Below are 19050 nucleotides of genomic sequence, written 5' to 3'. Positions count from 1 at the left end.
GATTTTAGGAAATTCTGTAAATAGTTTGGATTTAGTTCAATTTATTCAGAAATTAAACATGTTTAATAAGGTTCACTACTCTGCCAGAATAAGTGTCTGCTGGTTTAGTCTCCTTATAAAATATATATAATACATGTAGCTAAATCATAGTCTTAAAGTAAACTTAGAATACTGCATTATTTAAACCAAAACCTATTTTAACAAAATGTCTACTGCTTAGAGAACTTAAAAAAGCATGTGCCCTTAAAGCCATTCAAAGGAGAGGTGAGGACACACCATTTCCTCACTCTTTGTTGTATGATTCCAATTGGGGTTGGGCCAGAAATTAGCATTTCTAAATATTTCAGAAAAGTCCATAGAAATGTTAGACTTTTATGCAAAAGAATGTCTGTCTGTTTGTCTTTCTGCATCAGTGAGTAATCATGCTCATCAGAATTTCCTAATAACACAAAAACAAAGGCAAGTCCATACACTGGATCAGATGTCAGAGGAACGGAAGGTGGACTATCAGGTCACCCTTAGTCAGAGCCTCTGCTGGCTTTTTACTATATACTCTTCACCAATGTGAGTCAGGTGGACTTTTGTGAGAATAGGTTTGGTGGCCAGGACCTCTTTTGGGCATTTCTTCCTAAGTGAAATACACAATAGATAAGGGAGTAGGGGAGGTAATACAGGGAAGCTACTCTTTCCAGCTCAGAAGGAGTTGATGAAGCCCATATATGCATTCAAGAAGCCCATGGGATCCTCTAGCTGTGGATAGTGGCTAATGTGGTCATCCAGAATCGACACTGTGGACCGCGGCAGCGTTTTCCTAGTGGAAGAGAACAGCATGTAGGTGAACTTGAGGCTGGAGGGAGGGAGAGGGATGTAAGCCAGTGGGCAGCCCCAGTAAATGCCCCTGTGGACACAACATACTGGAAGGAACCAACAAAGAGCTTATTCACCTTCTACTTTGGAATTATCTTAGGCAGATAAACTTGCCAGTTCCATTTATGACATATACAGACTAGTTTTTATATTTTCAAAATCCAACAGACAAGTAGAAAATATAATACTTTTCTAACACATGTAGAAGCAGGATAACATCCAGCTCCTTAGAGAAGCATGAGGCATCAAACAAGTGGGCCACTCAGCAACTCATTATCCAAGTAAAGGTAACAAAAGACCTTCCTTAACGCTGGAAGGAGATGAGAGAGGGTATTTTGTTTAAAATTAAATGCAGGCTGTTTACTACTAGGTGTTTCTACTAGGCCATATGAAGGTATGGAACATTCTTACGTGACAAAGTCAAGATTTCATATTCCGACACCTTCTGACTAAGCACCTAGTGAAAATACCAACCAGTGAGAAGGCACTTTTCCACAGTGAGCTCTTAATCTCGCCTTGTAGTCTGCTCAGCTGAGGTCGGTAAGTTGGCTTTACAATCACACTAAAGCAAACATTTCTCATACACTTTTACCCACTTCCATTCCTTGGTTCACATGATAGCTTTTTCTTACCTGTACAGCTAGGAATATGTAGAAGCACTGACAGTGAAAATAGGCTGAATAAATCAAGAGAACATATAACTGACTTTCTTGATCTTTACATTTATATGAGAGTAAGTTTCCCCAACTCATCCTTTTATTCTATGTTTCCTGGATGAACAGCCAATGAGGTCAGAGACAGTGGCTAGAGCAACAACCCTGAACAGACAATCCTGCTCACCACTGTCAGGATGAGGAACTGACAAAACAAAGACCCCTGAGGGAGACTCACCTGTACAGCTCCAAAAACTCTGGATAGGGATTCACAGGATCCAAAGGCCCATAGATAAAATGAACTAGGAAAGAGAAGAGGAGTGAATTACTAACAGCTCTCACATTCATTCTCCTACCCCGACACTAAAATTATCCCTCCAAAAGAAAGATTTTCTTTAAATGAATTTTTCTTTATGATAGAAAACCTAGCTTCTTTCGATAAGTAGGTTATAAGAAACTTTTGGGAATAAGCCTAAAACTTAATCCATTTGGGACATAGTCTCCTGTATACAGCCATTTAGTCCCTTCTTCTGTCCCTTCTTCCTGGACCAAAAGGAGTAAGTCCCACTTTCAACGTGGTCTTTCTACAAATCCAGGATCCTGTCATTCTTTAAGTCTCTCTCTTCAGTTATAATTGACCCTTGACAGTTGAAATCAACCATTAATTTCTTGAGTGCTAACTACCATGTGTGTGACACTGCACCGACTTTTTCTTTTTAAACCTGTAAGAATGAAGAGACAAATGAGCAGAAACTACCTATAGCCTCTTGATTAGTAATGTAAACAGACTTCCATCTCAGCAATTCAGTATTTAATGTGGCAGCCACTGACAATGCACAGCACAGAAACCAGTCTAACTCCACTCCTGGCAGTGACACCAACTACCTTTGCAAGAGTATCTCAATGTTTTATATACTTCACTCTACAACACATGTCACTGGTGTTCCAGATGTTGGGAGTAGGGTTGGCAGATCACATAAAGGGTGACCAGTTAAATTTGAATTTCAGATATAGTGATTTTTTTTTTTAGGTATATGTACCAAGTATTGCATAGCACATACTTATCCTAAAAAAGTATTTGCTGTTTATCTAAAATTCAAGTTTAGCTGGGTGTCTTGTATTTTTATTTGCAAAGTATGGCAATTATTTTAACCCCATTGTCCCTCAGTTTTCCTATCAAGATGAAATATAGAAATACTCACTGGGAATAGTTACAGAGGCAAGTGCTCCCACCCAGCGTCTTCTAAACTTTTTCCGCTGATTGATGTACTGTAAGAGACTATAGGACAGGTAAGTCAGCAAGAGTAGAACAAGAAACTTTTATTGTTACAGGAATCCAGAGGCCTGATATGAGCCACAAGGAACATAATATATGTTTTCTTAATCCAGAAACAACTTGGCATTCCTGGGAATGGCCTACTTAATATGCCCATTTCAGTTAACTTTTAGAGTTAACCACCATGTAGCCATGGCACTGATAATGCCTACTATCAATGTAAGAATTAAGGTTTCTTTGTGTTTATTAATCAGGGAATGAGATCTGGGAAGCCTGGAAGTTAGTTTGGGTTACATGTGACTAAAGCCTGGGTCTAAGGTTCCGATTGTGGCTCTACCACTAACTAGCTCTGTGCCTCAAAGGTGTAACACATACCTTTCAACCTCCATTTCCTTGCCTTCAAAATAAGAGGACTGAACTACATGATCTCTAAATTGACATTTACTTCTAAAATTCTAAGTGTAGAAGTTCACGAGCACAAAGCTTCGTTCTCTGCATTTCATCTGACCACAGACAAAATGAAAGAGAATTTCCCTTCCTACAGTGTTAGGATCATTGCCACATTTTAGAACTCAAACTCATGTATTCTAATTATTCTGCCTGGCAACTCCAGGAGTTAGGAACTCAAATATTACCTCTTAGAAATGGTATTTACTTTTTGGAAAGGAGAGTATAAGAGAATTTTAAAGGAGGATTTTGTTTTCAATTTTTTATATTACAATTCAGGGACCCCATGGAGGTTGGAGAGGGAGGGAGGAATGGCTTCCTCTGCCTCACAATTTCCAGCAAAGCCATCAGTTAAAACACTGGAAGCGACACTGACCAAGCTGGCAGAAGGATGGAGCCTTATCTCACATAGTTATGGAGATCACCATCTCTAGGGTCCCCTGCAAAAGCAGCTACATTCTCATTTGAACCAGTGCATGGAAATCCTTTGTTCAGATGGAGAAATCTACCCTCTCAGTCCCTGTTGCTATAGAAAAGATAGGAAAAAAAGAAGAGACTTGTACTTTAAGAGAGGTACTAAGTGCCTTTCACAACTGTGATTAGACACTTTGAAGCATTTAATATTAACAAAAAGTCCAAAAAAGGATTTGCCAAAGTCAGTCAGCCAGTTACAAACTGAATTAGCATTAGAATTTGCAGCTATTTATCCAAACTTTTTGTGCCACGTGGTTTAGGCTCAGAGCTCACTCTATTCTCAATTTCTTTCTTCTTAGAAGGTACAGAGCATGACTTTTTTTGGTTCACCTCGTAGGTCATAACCAACCTTTTTGTGAGAGGGAACGAGCCAGCAAGGAACAGAAGAAGCAATCCCACATCTTTCCCCACTTTCCCAAAAAAACCCTCTCTGGAAACCAAAGCAAAAGGTTATTTCTTACCTGTCGATAACTAAGTTGCCATCATTGTTGCGTATCCCTGCCCACATGTCCCACAGCTCACTCTCAGAGGGTCGCGTGTATGGCCCAAAGACTGGGGTGAGACTGAAAAGAGTCCAAAAAAGCAGAAAGATTAAGTGTAAGAAGAACCCAGAATGTCAAATATGACTGGAACCTCAGGGGTCATGTAGTCCGACCCTTAACTGATTTATGAATTCCTTCTACTGCTCCCCTGGCAAGTGGCCAACACCTTTGCTTTAAAATATCAAACCCCAGGATTTGGCCCAGAATTTTAATGGCAGCAACTTTTCACTACATTGTTCCTAGGCTGTAGTGAATCAGTCTTTGACAATGACTTACCCACGAGAGAACACAAAGAAGTTCATCAATCGTGTGAGGATAGGGGACAGCACACCTCCATCTTTGAGAAGCTGGAGGTAAATAAGTAAAAGTGAAAAATCAAGACTCAAGAGGAAGAAGACAAGTAACCAGAACAAAAGGTTTTATAGCAGGAACTAAAAAAGGACTTTAGCCAAACCTCCTTCTACTGAAAAGTTTGGTCGTTAGCTTTCAGTTTTTTGTTTTGCCTACCCACATTCTTCTCTCATGGAAGACAAACTTATTTCTCATTCCCTGTAAGATTACACTTCTACACTTCACTAGATCCCTAAGATTTTTAATTGATATATTCAACTTTAGACTAGGATCCCAATTTGTTCAAACATCATGCTGATAACACAAATCTTTAGATAGCCATATTTCTCCAAATATTTGTTGATCTCTTCTTCTCAGAAATAGTTTTAGGCTTTATGTAGGGGCCACTTCCACTGCTTTATTTGCCTAAGGTAAAAACAAACTTCATTAATGTAAATTCATGAAGAGAAGGATTTTAACTATGGCCCTTATAAAGGTCCCAGCCTTACTTAGTGAAAGTCTGAAAAACTAAAGATCTATTCAGTGGAGTAGCCAACCTTTTGGAGAAGGAGAGGACGGTGAGTCTCAGGAAATATACCTGTAGGAAAAGAGACTTATGTAAGTCATTTACCAACAACTTCAGGCCAAACATAGGCCCATTTTTGGAGACTATCCACCCTATTTACTGTCACCTTTGGGGCCTTTGCTGCCAAAAACAGAATTACAAATAAAAACTCAGAACTGTCATCTAATTACTTCTCCAGGGAATTCTGTGTTTAACAGGTAAAACTGTATCCCACTGGGATTACGTTCCCCATTGGAAAACCAGAGAAACGGGAAAAGTAATATACCTGGTCACCATACTACTGATGACTAGGCTCTGACTCCCCTCAGTGTTTCCTCCCATTCCTCAGAACACAGAGTGTTGTTTATGGTTTGGGCAGCAAAAGAAACCAGAGATTTTTCAGGAAGTGTAGGTCTTTAAAAAAAAAAAAACCTAGACTTTTTCCTTCTCCATTTTTCTCTAGTCAGTGGGAGAAAGCCAGGTGATGAAGGGACAGACAGACTCCTTTCCCAGTCTGCCCTTAAGGTATTCAGGGGATATCTGGATATTCATGGATTTACAAGCCAGGCTCAATAGCGTGCAAAGAAAAAGAAACATCTCCAAAAGGTCTAATCAAGAGTTCACTAATTTCTGGGGCCCATGGCCAAGTGGTTAAGTTCATGCTCTCCGCTTCGGTGGCCTGTTTTGCGGGTACAGATCCTGGGCGTGGACCTAGCACTGCTCATTAAGCCATGCTGAGGTGGCATCTCACATAGCATAGTCAGAAGGACCCACAACTAGAATATACAGCTATGTACTGGGGGGCTTTGGGGAGAAGCAGCAGAGAAAGAAGATGATGGGCAACAGATGTTAGCTCAGGTGCCAATCTTCAAAAAAAGGAAAAAAATATATATATATAAAAAAAGAGTTAACTAATTTCTAACTGAAAGTCAGCACTGCCATCAACTAAGAGTTTCTGAAACAAACCACAGTAGTCTTAGAAGTACCTCTGGCTTCATCTCAAATGTCGGCATAACTGCATCCCCATCTCAAATATTTCACTGCAGACACGGTGAAATACTGACACATCTCACTACTTCTCATCAGAGTGGTTACCAGACCCACCACTAGATTTTGCTATGTAATGCATTAAAAAAAAAGCACGTTCCTACAATACAGCTTTTTCTTAACTATATGTCAATATAATCAGTTTCCTTTGTAATCCTATTAATTTTATTTCCTATATTTAAAAACATTATTCTGAGAAAGGGTCAATAAATCTCATCAGACCACCAAAGGAGTTCATGGCACAAAAAAGGTAAAGATCTCCTAGTTTAATTGTGTCTGCTTGCAACATCATTGGATTACCATTTAGACATCACTGTGAGGTCTAACCCTGGCCCTTGTAGGCTACACCTCACTTTCCACTGACCACCAAGGCAGTTACCTCCATTTGACAGACAGAGACTCTTGATTGTAAGCCGACCAGATCGATTCTGCTTGAACCTAAAAGAGGGGAAGGAAACACACATCTGAGTGGACTTAGACCAATGCAGCACCTGAAGACAAACTCCCAAGAGGGAAAAGGGCTAGAAAGAATCCAGGAACAATTTACTTTCCCCAGCATCTTAAACAAGTGAACCTTGTGAATAGTACAGAAGTCGATGGCTTCACCGACCTATAGAGCAGCTCCTGAGCAACGGTGTCTCCATAATCATGAGACAAAAGGTTGATCCTGCGGTTCTGGAGCCCCAGGTGCCGCAACAGCGCCTCCACGATGCTGGCCTGCTCAAATATGGAGTAGTGGTGTGGTCTCTAAGGAACGGAGAGCCCAGAGAGACAGGATAAAGTCATGAATGCAGGTCTGTCTGCCAGCCTGACCCCTCCGTGCTCACCTACCCCCACCCTCAACTCTGGTCCCGTCGAGATGCTGCTCACCGGTTTGTCACTGAAGCCAAAGCCTAAGAAATCAAGGGCAATCACTCGATGGAACCTCAGGGTCAGACCTTCCCAAATCTGTCAGAAAGAAAGAGATGACTCGGACTTTCTGCCCCTGCCCCTCCTCTTCTGCCACCTACAGCAGCATGGGAGTTCCATCTCCACCTCAGTGCAGCAAGCAGACTTGGATAGAGGGAAGACCTCATGAAGCCACCATAGGCCCACAGATGAGCCTCTTGGAGAGTGCTTTATTCCTAACAATTAATCTCTCTTGAGGGAGGAACTCTAGCATTTTTAACTTGGCAATGATCCTTCCCAGATTGCCAGAGCGTTTTACTCCCTTACAGTTAATGAGAAACAGTTCTAATTTAATTCTGTTTTATTAAGCAATTCAAATATGCAAGAGCCTTCCAGTGCCGACAACGAAATCCTTGATTTTGGATATTCAGAGACATAGTAGGACCTAGAAGTCTGATTTCTTTACCTTGTACCAATCGTAGCTGGATGTTGGGAAGCCATGTAAAAGCACAACTATCTCCGGACTTCCAACGACACCCACAGAGTCTAGGAAGAAGGGGAGAGACCGGTTAGGCTGACTCCTTGTACAAATAACCTTGAAGATATTAAATCTAAGTAATCAGGTATAATGGACAAGAAACCTGCCCAAATTAATGAAACTAAAGTAACAGATTTCTTTTTAAAATGCAAGCTGATTGCTTAAGGTAAAAAACAGGCATTTGATGATTTTTTTAATCTGTACATTAAAAAGTTGTAAATCGCATGCTTTATATGAAAACACTTGAAGGCAGTCTGCTTACTTTCACCTAGATTTTTTTAAAGTATTTCCCCATTTCTCCCTTTATTCTGTATTATTAATATGCAAATTGTTTTTCACAGTAAAAAGTACACTTTCATAGTTAAAAGTATACAGTCACAATACATAAACTACAAATTCTTCATACCTTATCATTAATGGTCTCACAAAAATTCTCTAAATTATAGCAACCCTTCCTCAGCCCGCCAAGCACCTGAGTGTATGCTGCTTGTCCTGCACTTTTGTTTCCCGCATAGGAGACTCAATCCACTACCAAAAGCATAATCCTCAAACTATTGCAAAATGCTAACAACTCTAAAAAAGGGTTAGTCAATATAGACATGAACATTTTTTCATTTTTTAAAGCACAGACATCTTTCAAATCAGCCAAACATTTAAACAGTAAAATACCTTGCTAAGAGATTAAAACCAACACATTCATACACTGCCAGTGCCATGAAAATTTGATAAGATTTGCAAAAATAAATTAGAAGCAATTAAAAATTTTATATACTTTAGCCTAGGAGTCTTATTCATGAGAATCTATGCAAATAAAGTCATTCCATTTACACTAGTATAGTTTGAAAATATAAGGAAAAAATAAACATTAACAATTGAAAACACTGAAAAACTGGAAACAACCTAAATTACCAATATAAAGAAAATTATATACTTACTTAATTGGATATAACAAATGAGAGGAGGTCAGGAGCAATAATGAAAAACGGTTTATGACAAACATTTTTCGTTATTGCTCTTGACCCCCGCTCAAAAGAAATCTTTCCCAATCTCGCTTCTCATTTTCTTTAACCTATGAGATGAGATGAATGGCATCTATCTCCAAGTACTGTTGTGAAGATTAGATGAAATAATGAAGGTTGAAAACATAAGTCAATGCCTAGCATATGGTAATTACTTGATAAGTAGCAGTCATAACAATAATTATCATTAGCATATTAATTCATACAAATGTAAAAGACTTAAATCACATTTAGTTATGCACATAACAAATAATCTTTATAGAAAACAATAAAATCAAATCAGGAATTCTGGGAGGAACAAAACCAATGGTAACTATATCGACGAATACTGTTTATATTACCTGACACGGGGGGCGCTCAAAAGAGAAAACCAGTATTTATAAATACAAGTCAGGCTTCAAAGAAAAATTATACTAAAAAGTCAGTTCTATAGAGATTAGAATTTCAATTCTACCTCCCCCACCACCCCTGCAAGCAGTTTCTTTGAGCTTCCCTGCTATCAGGTTAACGGGAAGAATTAGTCTATTCCTTAAAGCACACTACACAGAAAAAGGATTTTTCCCTCCTTGATCACTGAGGGGTAACAGAGACCAATGGACACAAAATAAGTACCTCAGTGGGACCTACAGGACCTATGCAGGCCAAGTGTCCCAGCAGTCCTGTTCTTACCTTGGTAGAAGATGCGCAGCCCCTTGTAGGTGAAGAATTTGCCTGATGACTTCCATGAGTGAAGAGCAGGGGAGAGCTGGGGGGGCGGAATGTGCAGATAGGCCGCAAGCAGGGGCACAGCCAGCAGCCCCACCTGGACCCACCACTCCCTCATCCTGTCGGAAAATCAGAGACCCAGGTAAGCAGTCAGGTGATATCGTCCACACTTCTGCAAGCCCCAACTGGTAAGATGGGATGGGAAATCTCTGTACTACACGGTGACTACCTTGCCCTCCACGTGAACACAGCAGAAAGTTTACCAAGAAGAATGTAAGCACATCTCTGCCAGCTGCGGCAATCACCATATTTGCTCCCCATTCTAATTTTAAGGAAAAAATAAATTATTGTAATATGTAATCTTCCCCTCTCCTTCAGCCCTCTTTAATCGCTCAGCCCCTCCCCCTGTGCTCTTCCCAAAACCTGCTCAAGAGGATTTATGTAAAGTAAAAGGAAGGTTACTTAAGTATTGTACATATTTTCATGGGCTTTTATCAAGGCTTCCCAGGAAAAAAGTAATAAAATCCTTCATATTTACTCTAAAAGCTCTACCACCTACCTACTAGCCCCCACCAGTAAACTTTTATTTTTTAACTAATTTTAGTTAACTAAAATTTTTTTTAACTAATGTTTAAAATATATATATGTAGTAACATCATATGTCCTTAAGCAGAGAGCTGCTCTTGATTTTTTAATATTTATCAACCCTCTGACCCTAGTGAGGCCCCTTTTGGTACTAGTTTCTGGATTTGTGCTGAGAAACTGCCAGGGTAAAGAGTCTGAAAGTTAAGGAGAGCTGTCCCTGGTCTATTCCAACATAAGCAGCTTTGTCATGACCCTTAATATCTGATCTCTTGAGAGGTCAGGGAAGCAGATTATATTTCTGCTTTTCTTAGCAGACTCTTGAGGAAGCTCCCCATGTATTTAATTTCTTAGGGCTCTCCCCGCCGCCCCCCCTCCCCACTTCCAAATAATAATAATAACAATAAGACAGAGCTCATACCTAATATCTGGGAGTGGATTCTGTCGATGGAAGGAGAGCACTGGTTTGCACTCCCCACCTTCCCATGCCCAAGACTCCAAAGGTCCAGGGCAGTTTATCCACAGTGACAAAGAGTGCCAAAGAGGAATCAGAAACAGCTTCCTCTGCTCCTAGCTTACGATTCCTGGTGGTCACCAGGGAAAAAACTTTCAGTAGAATGGAAGTTACCTCAAAACAGCCAGAATGGAAATATCTTTCAAAACTAAAATAAGAGTTGTCAAGAAAACAGAGCTGGCAATAAGGGAAATTAATTGTCGAAAGCCCTGGGGGAAATGGCCTTGTGTCTGTACACACACCCTCCCAACATATTACCTGTAATCTGGCCACAATTGCTGCCCATCACAAACTAATCCAACTCACAAAATAATTTTTTTTAACTCTAAAATAAATAAATAAGCCTGTGGTTCGACAGTGGTAAAATCATCACACCTGTTATTAAAGAATCTCAGCTCCTTTGCCTATTTTTATGCATCACTAGGGCAGTCCTTTTTTTCTTTTCTTCCTTCCAGAGTACCTGTCCATAAGCAGACCCAGTGATTTGGTTCTGCCTTTCAAGGTAATATTAGAAATGATTCAAAAAAATGTCTAGAACATGCCCATTCTATCATAATTTTCACCCCACCATAGTAGCAGGTTACATCCCAATATCTCCTTGAGATGAGATGACAAGCATTAGGTTTAGATGATCATTTCTCAGAGCTATCTGTCCTATACTTCAGCTCACACATTTTCACGTTCGCATTTCATCACTCCTTATCCCCATGCTCCTCGTCTCACTCATTCAGGGCTGCCAGCAGCCGAATATCTGCAATGACTCAGCAGAGAGCCAGGGAGGGGCTACTAGAGAAGCAAGCGGAAGGAGCCCCCCCACGGGCGCAGGGAGGGGGCAGGGGAACGACACACACACACACACACACACTCTGCTCCTGGACACCCCCACCCTCCACACTTTCCTTCTCTTTTACTCCAAGAAAGCAAAGAGGCAATCCCTCAGGAAGCCGTTTTCTGTCTTAATTATCTCAGGAAAAATGCCCCAACGACATTTTACGATTTTCCGTAGGGAAGCAATCTGGTAGTCAATAGCAAAAATGAATTAAACATTTTTTTACCAAAATCTCCATTATTTGATGATCCATGAGTCAAGAGTATAAATTCAACAAACCCCCCAACAAACCTTCTGAAAATTTATCAACCTTTCCACGTCTTTATTTCTTCGTCTTGTAAATAGGAAAAATACACTCATTTGGTACCACGAAACCTGCCCACTTTACAGCATCGCCGTGAGCCTATGTACTTTGCAAACCAATGCAAACAATTCACGTGTAAGATTATAACAGTTTGGTCCCATCTCCATTCTCACTTGGCTTCTTGTTACCGAAATCTCAAAAATACTTACGTCTCCGTGATAAGGCCGTGAAAGTTCTCGTCATACCTATGCGGTAACTCTCACCACGACACCAGGGTCTCGAAATCCTAAATTGCGCCACAGCAATACTGGGTCTTGAAATCTTAAAACGCACCAAGGCAAGACCAGGGCCTCGAAATTCTATATCCGGCAGGGCGATGCCGAGATCTAGAAATCCTAAATTGCGCCACAGCAACTCTCGGGTCTTGAAATCCTAAATTGTACCACGGCAATACCAGGGTCTCGAAATTCTAAATCGCACCAAGGCTTTGCAGAGGTCTAGAAATCCTAAATCGTGCCAGCGTAATATCCAGGCGTTAAAGTCCTAAATCGCACCAAGGTGAAACCAGGGTCTAAAAATCCTAAATCGCGCGAGGGCGATGCCTGAGTCTAAAAATCCTAAATCCCATCAGAGCAATACTAGGGTCTAGAAATCTTAAGTCACGCGAGGATGATGCTGGAGTCTAGAAATCCTAAATCACGCCAGGGTGACACCAGGGTCTAAAAATTCTAAATCGCGCCAGGGCGACACCGGGGTCTAAAAATCCTAAATCGCATCAGAGTGATACCAGGGTCTAGAAATCCTAAGTCAGGGAGATTCGGCGTTCGTGCAAGAGTGACATTCCCTCCTTGGTAGGCTGAGCAGGCTCAGAGGACCGGAATGCGCACCCCCTGCCCCCGGTGGGTTTTCCCTCCACTGCGGAAGTCGGGGTCCGGCAGCTCGGACACACAAAGTCCCCACGCGCTAGCCCGCACCCCAGCCGGGGACAGCGGCTCCAAGCCAGCCACACCCCCTGGCGCCTGCCGCGCACACCCACCTGCGGAGGCGATCTCGGCGCACCATGGCCGCGTCTTATCCCATGCCGTCCGGCACACCCCTCCGGAGCACAGGGTGCGCCGTGGCGCCCGCAGCCGCGCAGGGCCGGCCGGCAGCGAGGCGCAACCCACAGCCCGCAAGAGCAGCGGCGGCCGCGGCAAGCGGCGAGCAGCCACCCGGGCGCGCGCTGCGGCACTGCGCTAGGCGGCTGCCGCAGAGGAGGCGCCGCCCGCCGGGAGGCGCGGGACGTGCTGGTTGCCGCGGCAGCACGGAGCGAGTGGGCGCCGACTTTTAGAGCCCACCCGCGCCCCGCCCCTGGCCCGCCCACCGCGCCGCAGTGCCCCTCCCGCCGCCCCGCCGCCCCTCCTCCTAGCCCCGCTGCTGTAGCAGGGATGGGGTGCCCCCCTCACAGCAGCTCCTCTGAGGGGGGCACCTTCAGGGGTGTCGACCCCCACCAGCACCCTGCTGCTCTCTCACGGGGCCCCGAACCCTGAGCTCCAGGTCCTGCGCAGAAATCCTCCTCCAGCTACCTAATGCCACAGGAACAGACGACAGACCCCTGAGACCCCAACACCCCCCTTAGACCACCCACAAGACCCCCAACCCCAGAGGTGGGCACTCGACCTCAGGCGCGGCGGGCTCAGGATGCCAGCTGTGGCGCCTTCTCCCGCCCCGCAGCCGCTCAAGGCATGGGTTCCGAACTGCGCGAGTGCCCGGCCTAAAGCAGTAGACCACGGGCGACCGACACCTTCTAGGTCCCTAACTAGGCTGGACCTACCCCCGAGCTAATCGGCTGATTCAAGGGACGACCGCTACGGAGCAAAAAGGGCAAAATCTGAGCGAGGCCTGGGTTCTCTCACTGCTCCGCCGGCACCGCGGCGCGGGGCACGTTTGCTCTGCAGCAGCGCGACGTGGTCCGCATGCCAGAGCCCCACCGCAGCCCTCCCGCACCCGCTCCCAACAAAGGGCCGTCCGCGCCGCGAGAACGATCCTCGCCATCAGGAGCCGAAAGCTCCCCTTTATCCGTGTGAGACTGAATCACAATGCAAGGGCCCCAGTGGTACAGGAAAGAGGGAAGGATTTTTTCCTTCATCTGTAATCCTTTAAAAGGCATCTATTACGCCTTTGAAAAGTGTAGAGAATCACAAAACGGCTGTGTTCATTTTCTGGCTGTAGACGAGACATTCTGACGAACGCGCGGGCCGCGAGCGAGCCAGGCGGCCCGGGCAGTGCCGGCTCCTTCCAGCGGGGGCGCTGCAGGCCTCTCCACCCCGCGCCCGCCCGGCCGCTTCGCCAGAGCGCGACTCCGAACGGCGGCGCAGGAGCCGGTCCCGCCGAGGCCACGGCACCTCCCTGTGCGCCACGGAGCCGAGGGCCACCAACCAGATACACGGCAAACCACCTTCCATGAGCATGTCATCAAAACGGGTGGCGCAATCTAGTGTACACTTCTACTGGTGTCCGATTAAGAGGGTAGTGAAACAAACGCTTGGGGTACCTACGGTGCGCTAAGAGCGGGGATACAGCGATGAACGAGAAACGGCCCCTGTCCCCGAGCGAGATGCTGACCACCATGGGGAAGATACATAAGAAGTGACCCGGCTTAAGTGTTCCCTTTAATTTCCTGGCAACATTTTGTGACGGGCTGCCCCCCTCCTCCTAACGGGTAAGGCCCTCAAAGGGCAAGCCCGAGTATTATTCCCCTTTTGTATCCCAGAGCCCGCCACAGCGCCGGCCACAAAGCAGGCCCCTAATAAATACTGCATGAATAAGGACAAGAATTTGAGGGAGCAGAGGGGAGGAAGTAATTAAGGGGAGGGGGAAGGGTTGTCTCGGATGATGAATAGATATTTGCCCGACAGACAAAGAGCATTCCAACCAGAGGGGTCGGCATTCGCGAAGCCCCGGAGCAGCGCAGGACCGCGCGCCCTTCCGGGAAAACTGCAAGCCCACTGGGCTGAGGCGCCGACAGGCGAAAAATTAGGCTAGAAAGAGTATTTCATTCTAAGGAGTTTGGACTTTGTCCTAAAGAAAATGAGAAGCCACAGACGGATTTAAACCCCTTATGGCCTTAATTGGTTACTTAACAAAATTTAAATTAGTCCCTTTACAAGTAGATTACCTATTTTAGCTAACCACCACCATCCTTTAAATACTGAATTAATTACTTAGCAAAATTTAAATCGTTCCTTTCAAGAGACTAAAGGGCTTTCTGATATCAACTAACGACAATAATCGCCTTTGCATGATATTTTGTTTCCTATCTATTGTCAATGCAACCTGTTAGTCCTACAAACAATTCCAAACTTTCCTTCTCAACAGCCAGAAGGACCAGCCACAAGATGAAGGCAATTGTGGATTTAATGGATTGAGTGCACACAAAGGATCTTATTCTGAAAGCCATGGAACACGTCCACCCACATCGAACAAGTGGGCAGACAGGAGGAGAGACCCTTTGGGGGACTGGGGAGGGGACCAAGGGAAGCTCTTGAAGACAAACAGAAATTCTAACTTGGATACTCAAAAGAAACCCTCCTGAACAGAGCGACTAGGGAAAATTTCCTTGGAGAACGAGGCATCGAGGTTAAGAAGGATCTCGAACCTGGAATGTGGTTAGGTGGAGAAGGCGTTCCTGCTTGGAACAACCTCTAGCACAGAGGCAAGGAGGCTGAAAAACACAGAGGATACTATGAGAGATCAACCTGCTAAAGCCGGGAATTTGCTTTGGAAAGTCAAGACAGAAACGCTTGTGATAATGCCCCAGGAGCCAGGGAGTTAATGAGTTTTCTAAATGTGCCTGACTTACTTCCAGAGAGGAGCTTCCTCCACCGGGGGAGAATCTGGACCAAGGTATAAAACACTTGGAGCGCCTGAGAAAACATGTAACCATACATAAATCCAAAATCTGCCTCTGGCTTGCTGGCAGTGTACCCCTTCAGGTCTTGCACATAGACATCATACCTAACCGGCACCACAGGCAGCAGGGTCCCTCAGCCAGTAGCTTATCATGCATTCCTGTCACAGTCCAATTCTAAGACAGTCCCTCAGAAGAAGACCTCTGATTTGTGCAAAAATTAGTGTAGAAAGCTCAGCATTTATTAGCTCACTGATGTCCAACAGCAGGATGAGATCAGCAGGGCTGGTACCATGGCTTCACTAATCATATTTTTCTAACCCCAGTTTGAGACCCGTAATATGACAAACACAAGGATATTTACGGAGACAACAGGACAGAACTGGGACTGCCACTTTCAAGAGCCATCATTATTGATTCAAATAAACTAAAAAAGTTCAAGATGGGAGAAAAGTGGTTCAACAGCAGTCCAGTCAAAGAGACTTCAGAGTTTAGTTGACAGTGAGTCCATGGGATATGACTCCAAAAAAGCCATTGTAGATTGTAGGCTATAATTACAGAAGTACCCAGAATAAGCTAATCCTACTCTATTCTGATAGTTAGACCTCACAGAAAGTATTTTATTCTGTTCTACAGAGCAGATATTAAGAGACACATAGACAAACAGGAATTTGTTCAAAGATCAACTAAAATGCATTGCAAATTATGTCACTAAAGGTATAACAGCTCTCATATGTTAAGCTCCTACTACAGCATGGATCTTCACCCAGTTTATCCCTAATCCTCACAATAACCCAGCTAGATGAGTGTTTTCATCCACCTTTTTCAGAGGAAGATGGAGCAGCTCAGAGCACTAAGTGTTAGTATGTGAAGGAACTGGGAACTGAACGTAAATGTGTCTGGCTCCAAAGCTGGCGTTCTTTCCACCACCCCACACTGCCTCCCTGTTTAAAATAACTGGGCATGTTTCGTTGGAAGAAAAGAAGCCTTGTGGAGTGAGTGGAAGAAGGAAATGTGTTAGCAGTCCTCAAATATTTGTGGAAGCAGCATTAGACATTTCATTCTGTATGGCTCCAATGAGTGCAAATTGTAGAGAAACAGATGTCGATTCAACATAAAGAATTTTCCAACAGTCGGAGCTGTCTAGAAACTGAGTGGCTCAGCCATTTTGAGACCTGACAACTTCCCTGTCACTAGGGGCTGAGTAACCCTGTGGCACGCATGCAAGCTCTGGATGTATGCATACATGAATGACCTTTAAAGTCTTTTTACATCTGAAAGAAACTTAAGGTTCAGAAAGGTATTGGAACTTGGCCAAGGTGACCTCTCAAATCCACAACAGGTCTTCCCTGGGGTCCCTCAGCCCAGAGCTCTTTGTACCACATGCTGTTTCATGCGGAGGGCAAGACAAACTGAAGAAATTATCAATAGAATCACATCAACCTCCCTCAACCAAGTTTAACCAATATATCCCAAAAGTGACTAGTGTCTTTCTTCCCCTTCAGGCTCATTTTTGGGTAAAAGTCTTTGGCTGCAAAACGTTCATAAGATGAGTGGTAGAGGAGAGAAAGCAAGGGAGCAGAAGACTGCATGAACCAGATCCCATGAATCTAAGTGAAACAGCAGTTTCTAGAGACTACAGTATTACTGGGCACCCCTACAGTAACTTTACACATGCTCTGCATTACTGAGCACATCCCATAATCCCACAGCTAAAGCATATCTTATACACTCACACAGATAAATAGGTTGACGGATGCAAAATAAAATAGTCTCTTGCATTTTTACAGCTTTCTACCCTTTCACATATATTATCTCATCTGACGCTCACCACAGTCCTCTAAGGAAAACAGCTACTTTCTTTCAGACAGACAAGCAATTTCCTAGCTGCCTGGGGAAGAAAGGGCTATAGTACACGACTCTCTTTCTCTCTCTTTTTTTTTTTTAAAAAAAAGAGAAAACTACTTTTCACATGAGATTATCTTCCAGCCTGGATGAACCGACCCAGAAGCAGGTGTTCCGCTTTTCCTCCACAGCTATCATCACCTCCCACCCTCGTCAGCGGCCCTACCCACCGTGCCCTCCGGGCCCCCACCCCGCTCCGACCCCGGGCTTCTCCCGGGTCCCCTTCCCGCCACACTCGCGGCTCTCCCTTGCGGTGAACCACGCCCACCGGCCGCCCAGGCCCGGGCTGCACCGCCCTAACTACCCCGGCCGGCCCAGCCCCCGGGAACTCGGGTCCTGGTTCCCTGGAGGGGCGGTCAAGCCGACTAACAGAATGACTAAACGTGGTAGGGGAGTCGAGCGTCGGCGAGGGCTAAGGGATTTTTGTGTTCTCGTCCGACCCCGAGGTTCTGGGAGATGACCACCGAGGACCTCGCCCACGTGGCCCTCGTGTGTCACGCACACCTCGTGCAGCCACCCACGAACCCCAGAGGAGTCCTGCAAGCCCCACACATCCTGACGCCCTCCTGGGCCACTCTCACTCCAAGCTTGGTCCCCAGGACTGGTGTGGTGCAAGCACACTATCCAAATACCCCAAGTGTGGCCATACCTACTCTTCGGGTGGGCAGGGAGGGGATGGGGGAGGGTCACTCCTTCCCCGCCCGTCTCTTACCTGATTCAGGTAAGACTTGGGCTACAAGACTCCATGTTTGGGGGAACCGGTTGCGCATGCGCTTCCTGCGGTCAGAGGTTCCCGGCCTTACCCTAGTCCCCAGGGAAGACCCGGCCAGGCCACCGAATACGCGGCTCTGGGCTAGAGCGTCGCCAACTCCGCGCACCGGCCCATCGCCCCCCAGCCCAACATGTGCTGCCGCCTTCTACCTGCCAGGCGTCAGCGCCACCTGTTGCAAAGGGTATGAAATGGCAGGCCGTGCCTTGGAAAAGAATCTAAGGGATTGGATAAACGAGAATAAATTTTTATATGGTCTAATATGAGTACCTTTACGTGATAAAACTGAAGGCCAAAGAAGTGAGATTTTGGTAGTTATTAACTATGTAGAGATCTTTGGTGGGCCTTCCCTATCTCAGCCATTCCCTAACTTCATAGTTACCCTAAGACTCCTAAATCTATGAATCCAGGCTTACCCCCAAGCTCTACATCCACGTATTTGCCTGCCTTCTGTTCGTCTTCACATGAATGGCCCGCACGCATCTCATACCCAACAAAGGCTAAGTTAAACTCACTACCTTTTCTCTCTCTCCTCCTCCCCATACTACCAACTGACCCCTCTTCAGAGTCTGTGCTTCCTTCTATAGTCTCTATCTTGGTTAATGATATCACTATCCACTCCAGGCTCCCACACAATCACCAACATCTTTCACATAATGAAATGAGGCTGAAGTGCCAGGCAGCCTTGGGTACATATCCCAACAAGTTCCCTTCTTCCCCCTCCTTTTCATCTTACCTCCCAAGTATCTCTTGAGTTCATCTTGCCTCCCTCCATTCACCCTACCATTTGCCCTTGTTCAGGCCTCATTATCTCTCACCTGGACTACTACCTCCTAACTGGTTTCCAGGTCTCCATCATCACACTTTTCTAATCCATCATTCACACACCTGCCAAAGTGATTTTTCT

The 19050-nt window shown here is 44.8% G+C and overlaps 1 protein-coding gene across 3 annotated transcripts; it reads right to left on the bottom strand.

The window, feature by feature from the left end:
- Positions 1 to 24: 24 nt before the first annotated feature.
- MEST (mesoderm specific transcript) lies at positions 25 to 18307 on the bottom strand. Of its 3 annotated transcripts, none has more exons than XM_070513505.1 (12): positions 18087 to 18307; positions 9316 to 9470; positions 7556 to 7635; positions 7072 to 7149; positions 6812 to 6948; positions 6581 to 6639; positions 5147 to 5187; positions 4536 to 4606; positions 4179 to 4280; positions 2723 to 2799; positions 1759 to 1822; positions 25 to 811 (listed from the first exon to the last, which is right to left on the bottom strand). In XM_070513505.1, exons 2-12 carry the CDS (start codon positions 9467 to 9469, stop codon positions 694 to 696), a joined length of 981 nt encoding a protein of 326 aa, XP_070369606.1. In that variant the 5' UTR covers position 9470; positions 18087 to 18307; the 3' UTR covers positions 25 to 693. The 3 variants fall into 3 exon arrangements, with proteins under 3 accessions (XP_070369606.1, XP_070369601.1, XP_070369617.1); XM_070513500.1 differs by lacking the exon at positions 18087 to 18307 and adding an exon at positions 12617 to 12946; XM_070513516.1 differs by lacking the exon at positions 18087 to 18307 and adding an exon at positions 11790 to 12461.
- Between the last annotated feature and the right edge of the window lie 743 nt (positions 18308 to 19050).

This window comes from Equus asinus, chromosome 1 (genome assembly GCF_041296235.1).
Source record: "Equus asinus isolate D_3611 breed Donkey chromosome 1, EquAss-T2T_v2, whole genome shotgun sequence".
Lineage (NCBI taxonomy): Eukaryota > Metazoa > Chordata > Mammalia > Perissodactyla > Equidae > Equus > Equus asinus.
The sequence above is the reverse complement of the archived record's forward strand: the minus strand, read 5'-3'. Positions and strand labels throughout refer to the sequence as shown.

Excerpts from the sequence above, each read along its gene's own strand:
- MEST (XM_070513500.1), bottom strand. The coding sequence starts at position 12,642 with ATGGTGCGCCGAGATCGCCTCCGCAG. Across the intron at positions 9,471-12,616 it reads CGCCGAGATCGCCTCCGCAG|GATGAGGGAGTGGTGGGTCC; the intron begins GTGGGTGTGCGC and ends ATTTTCCGACAG. Across the intron at positions 7,636-9,315 it reads GCTGCGCATCTTCTACCAAG|ACTCTGTGGGTGTCGTTGGA; the intron begins GTAAGAACAGGA and ends CCTTCTTCCTAG.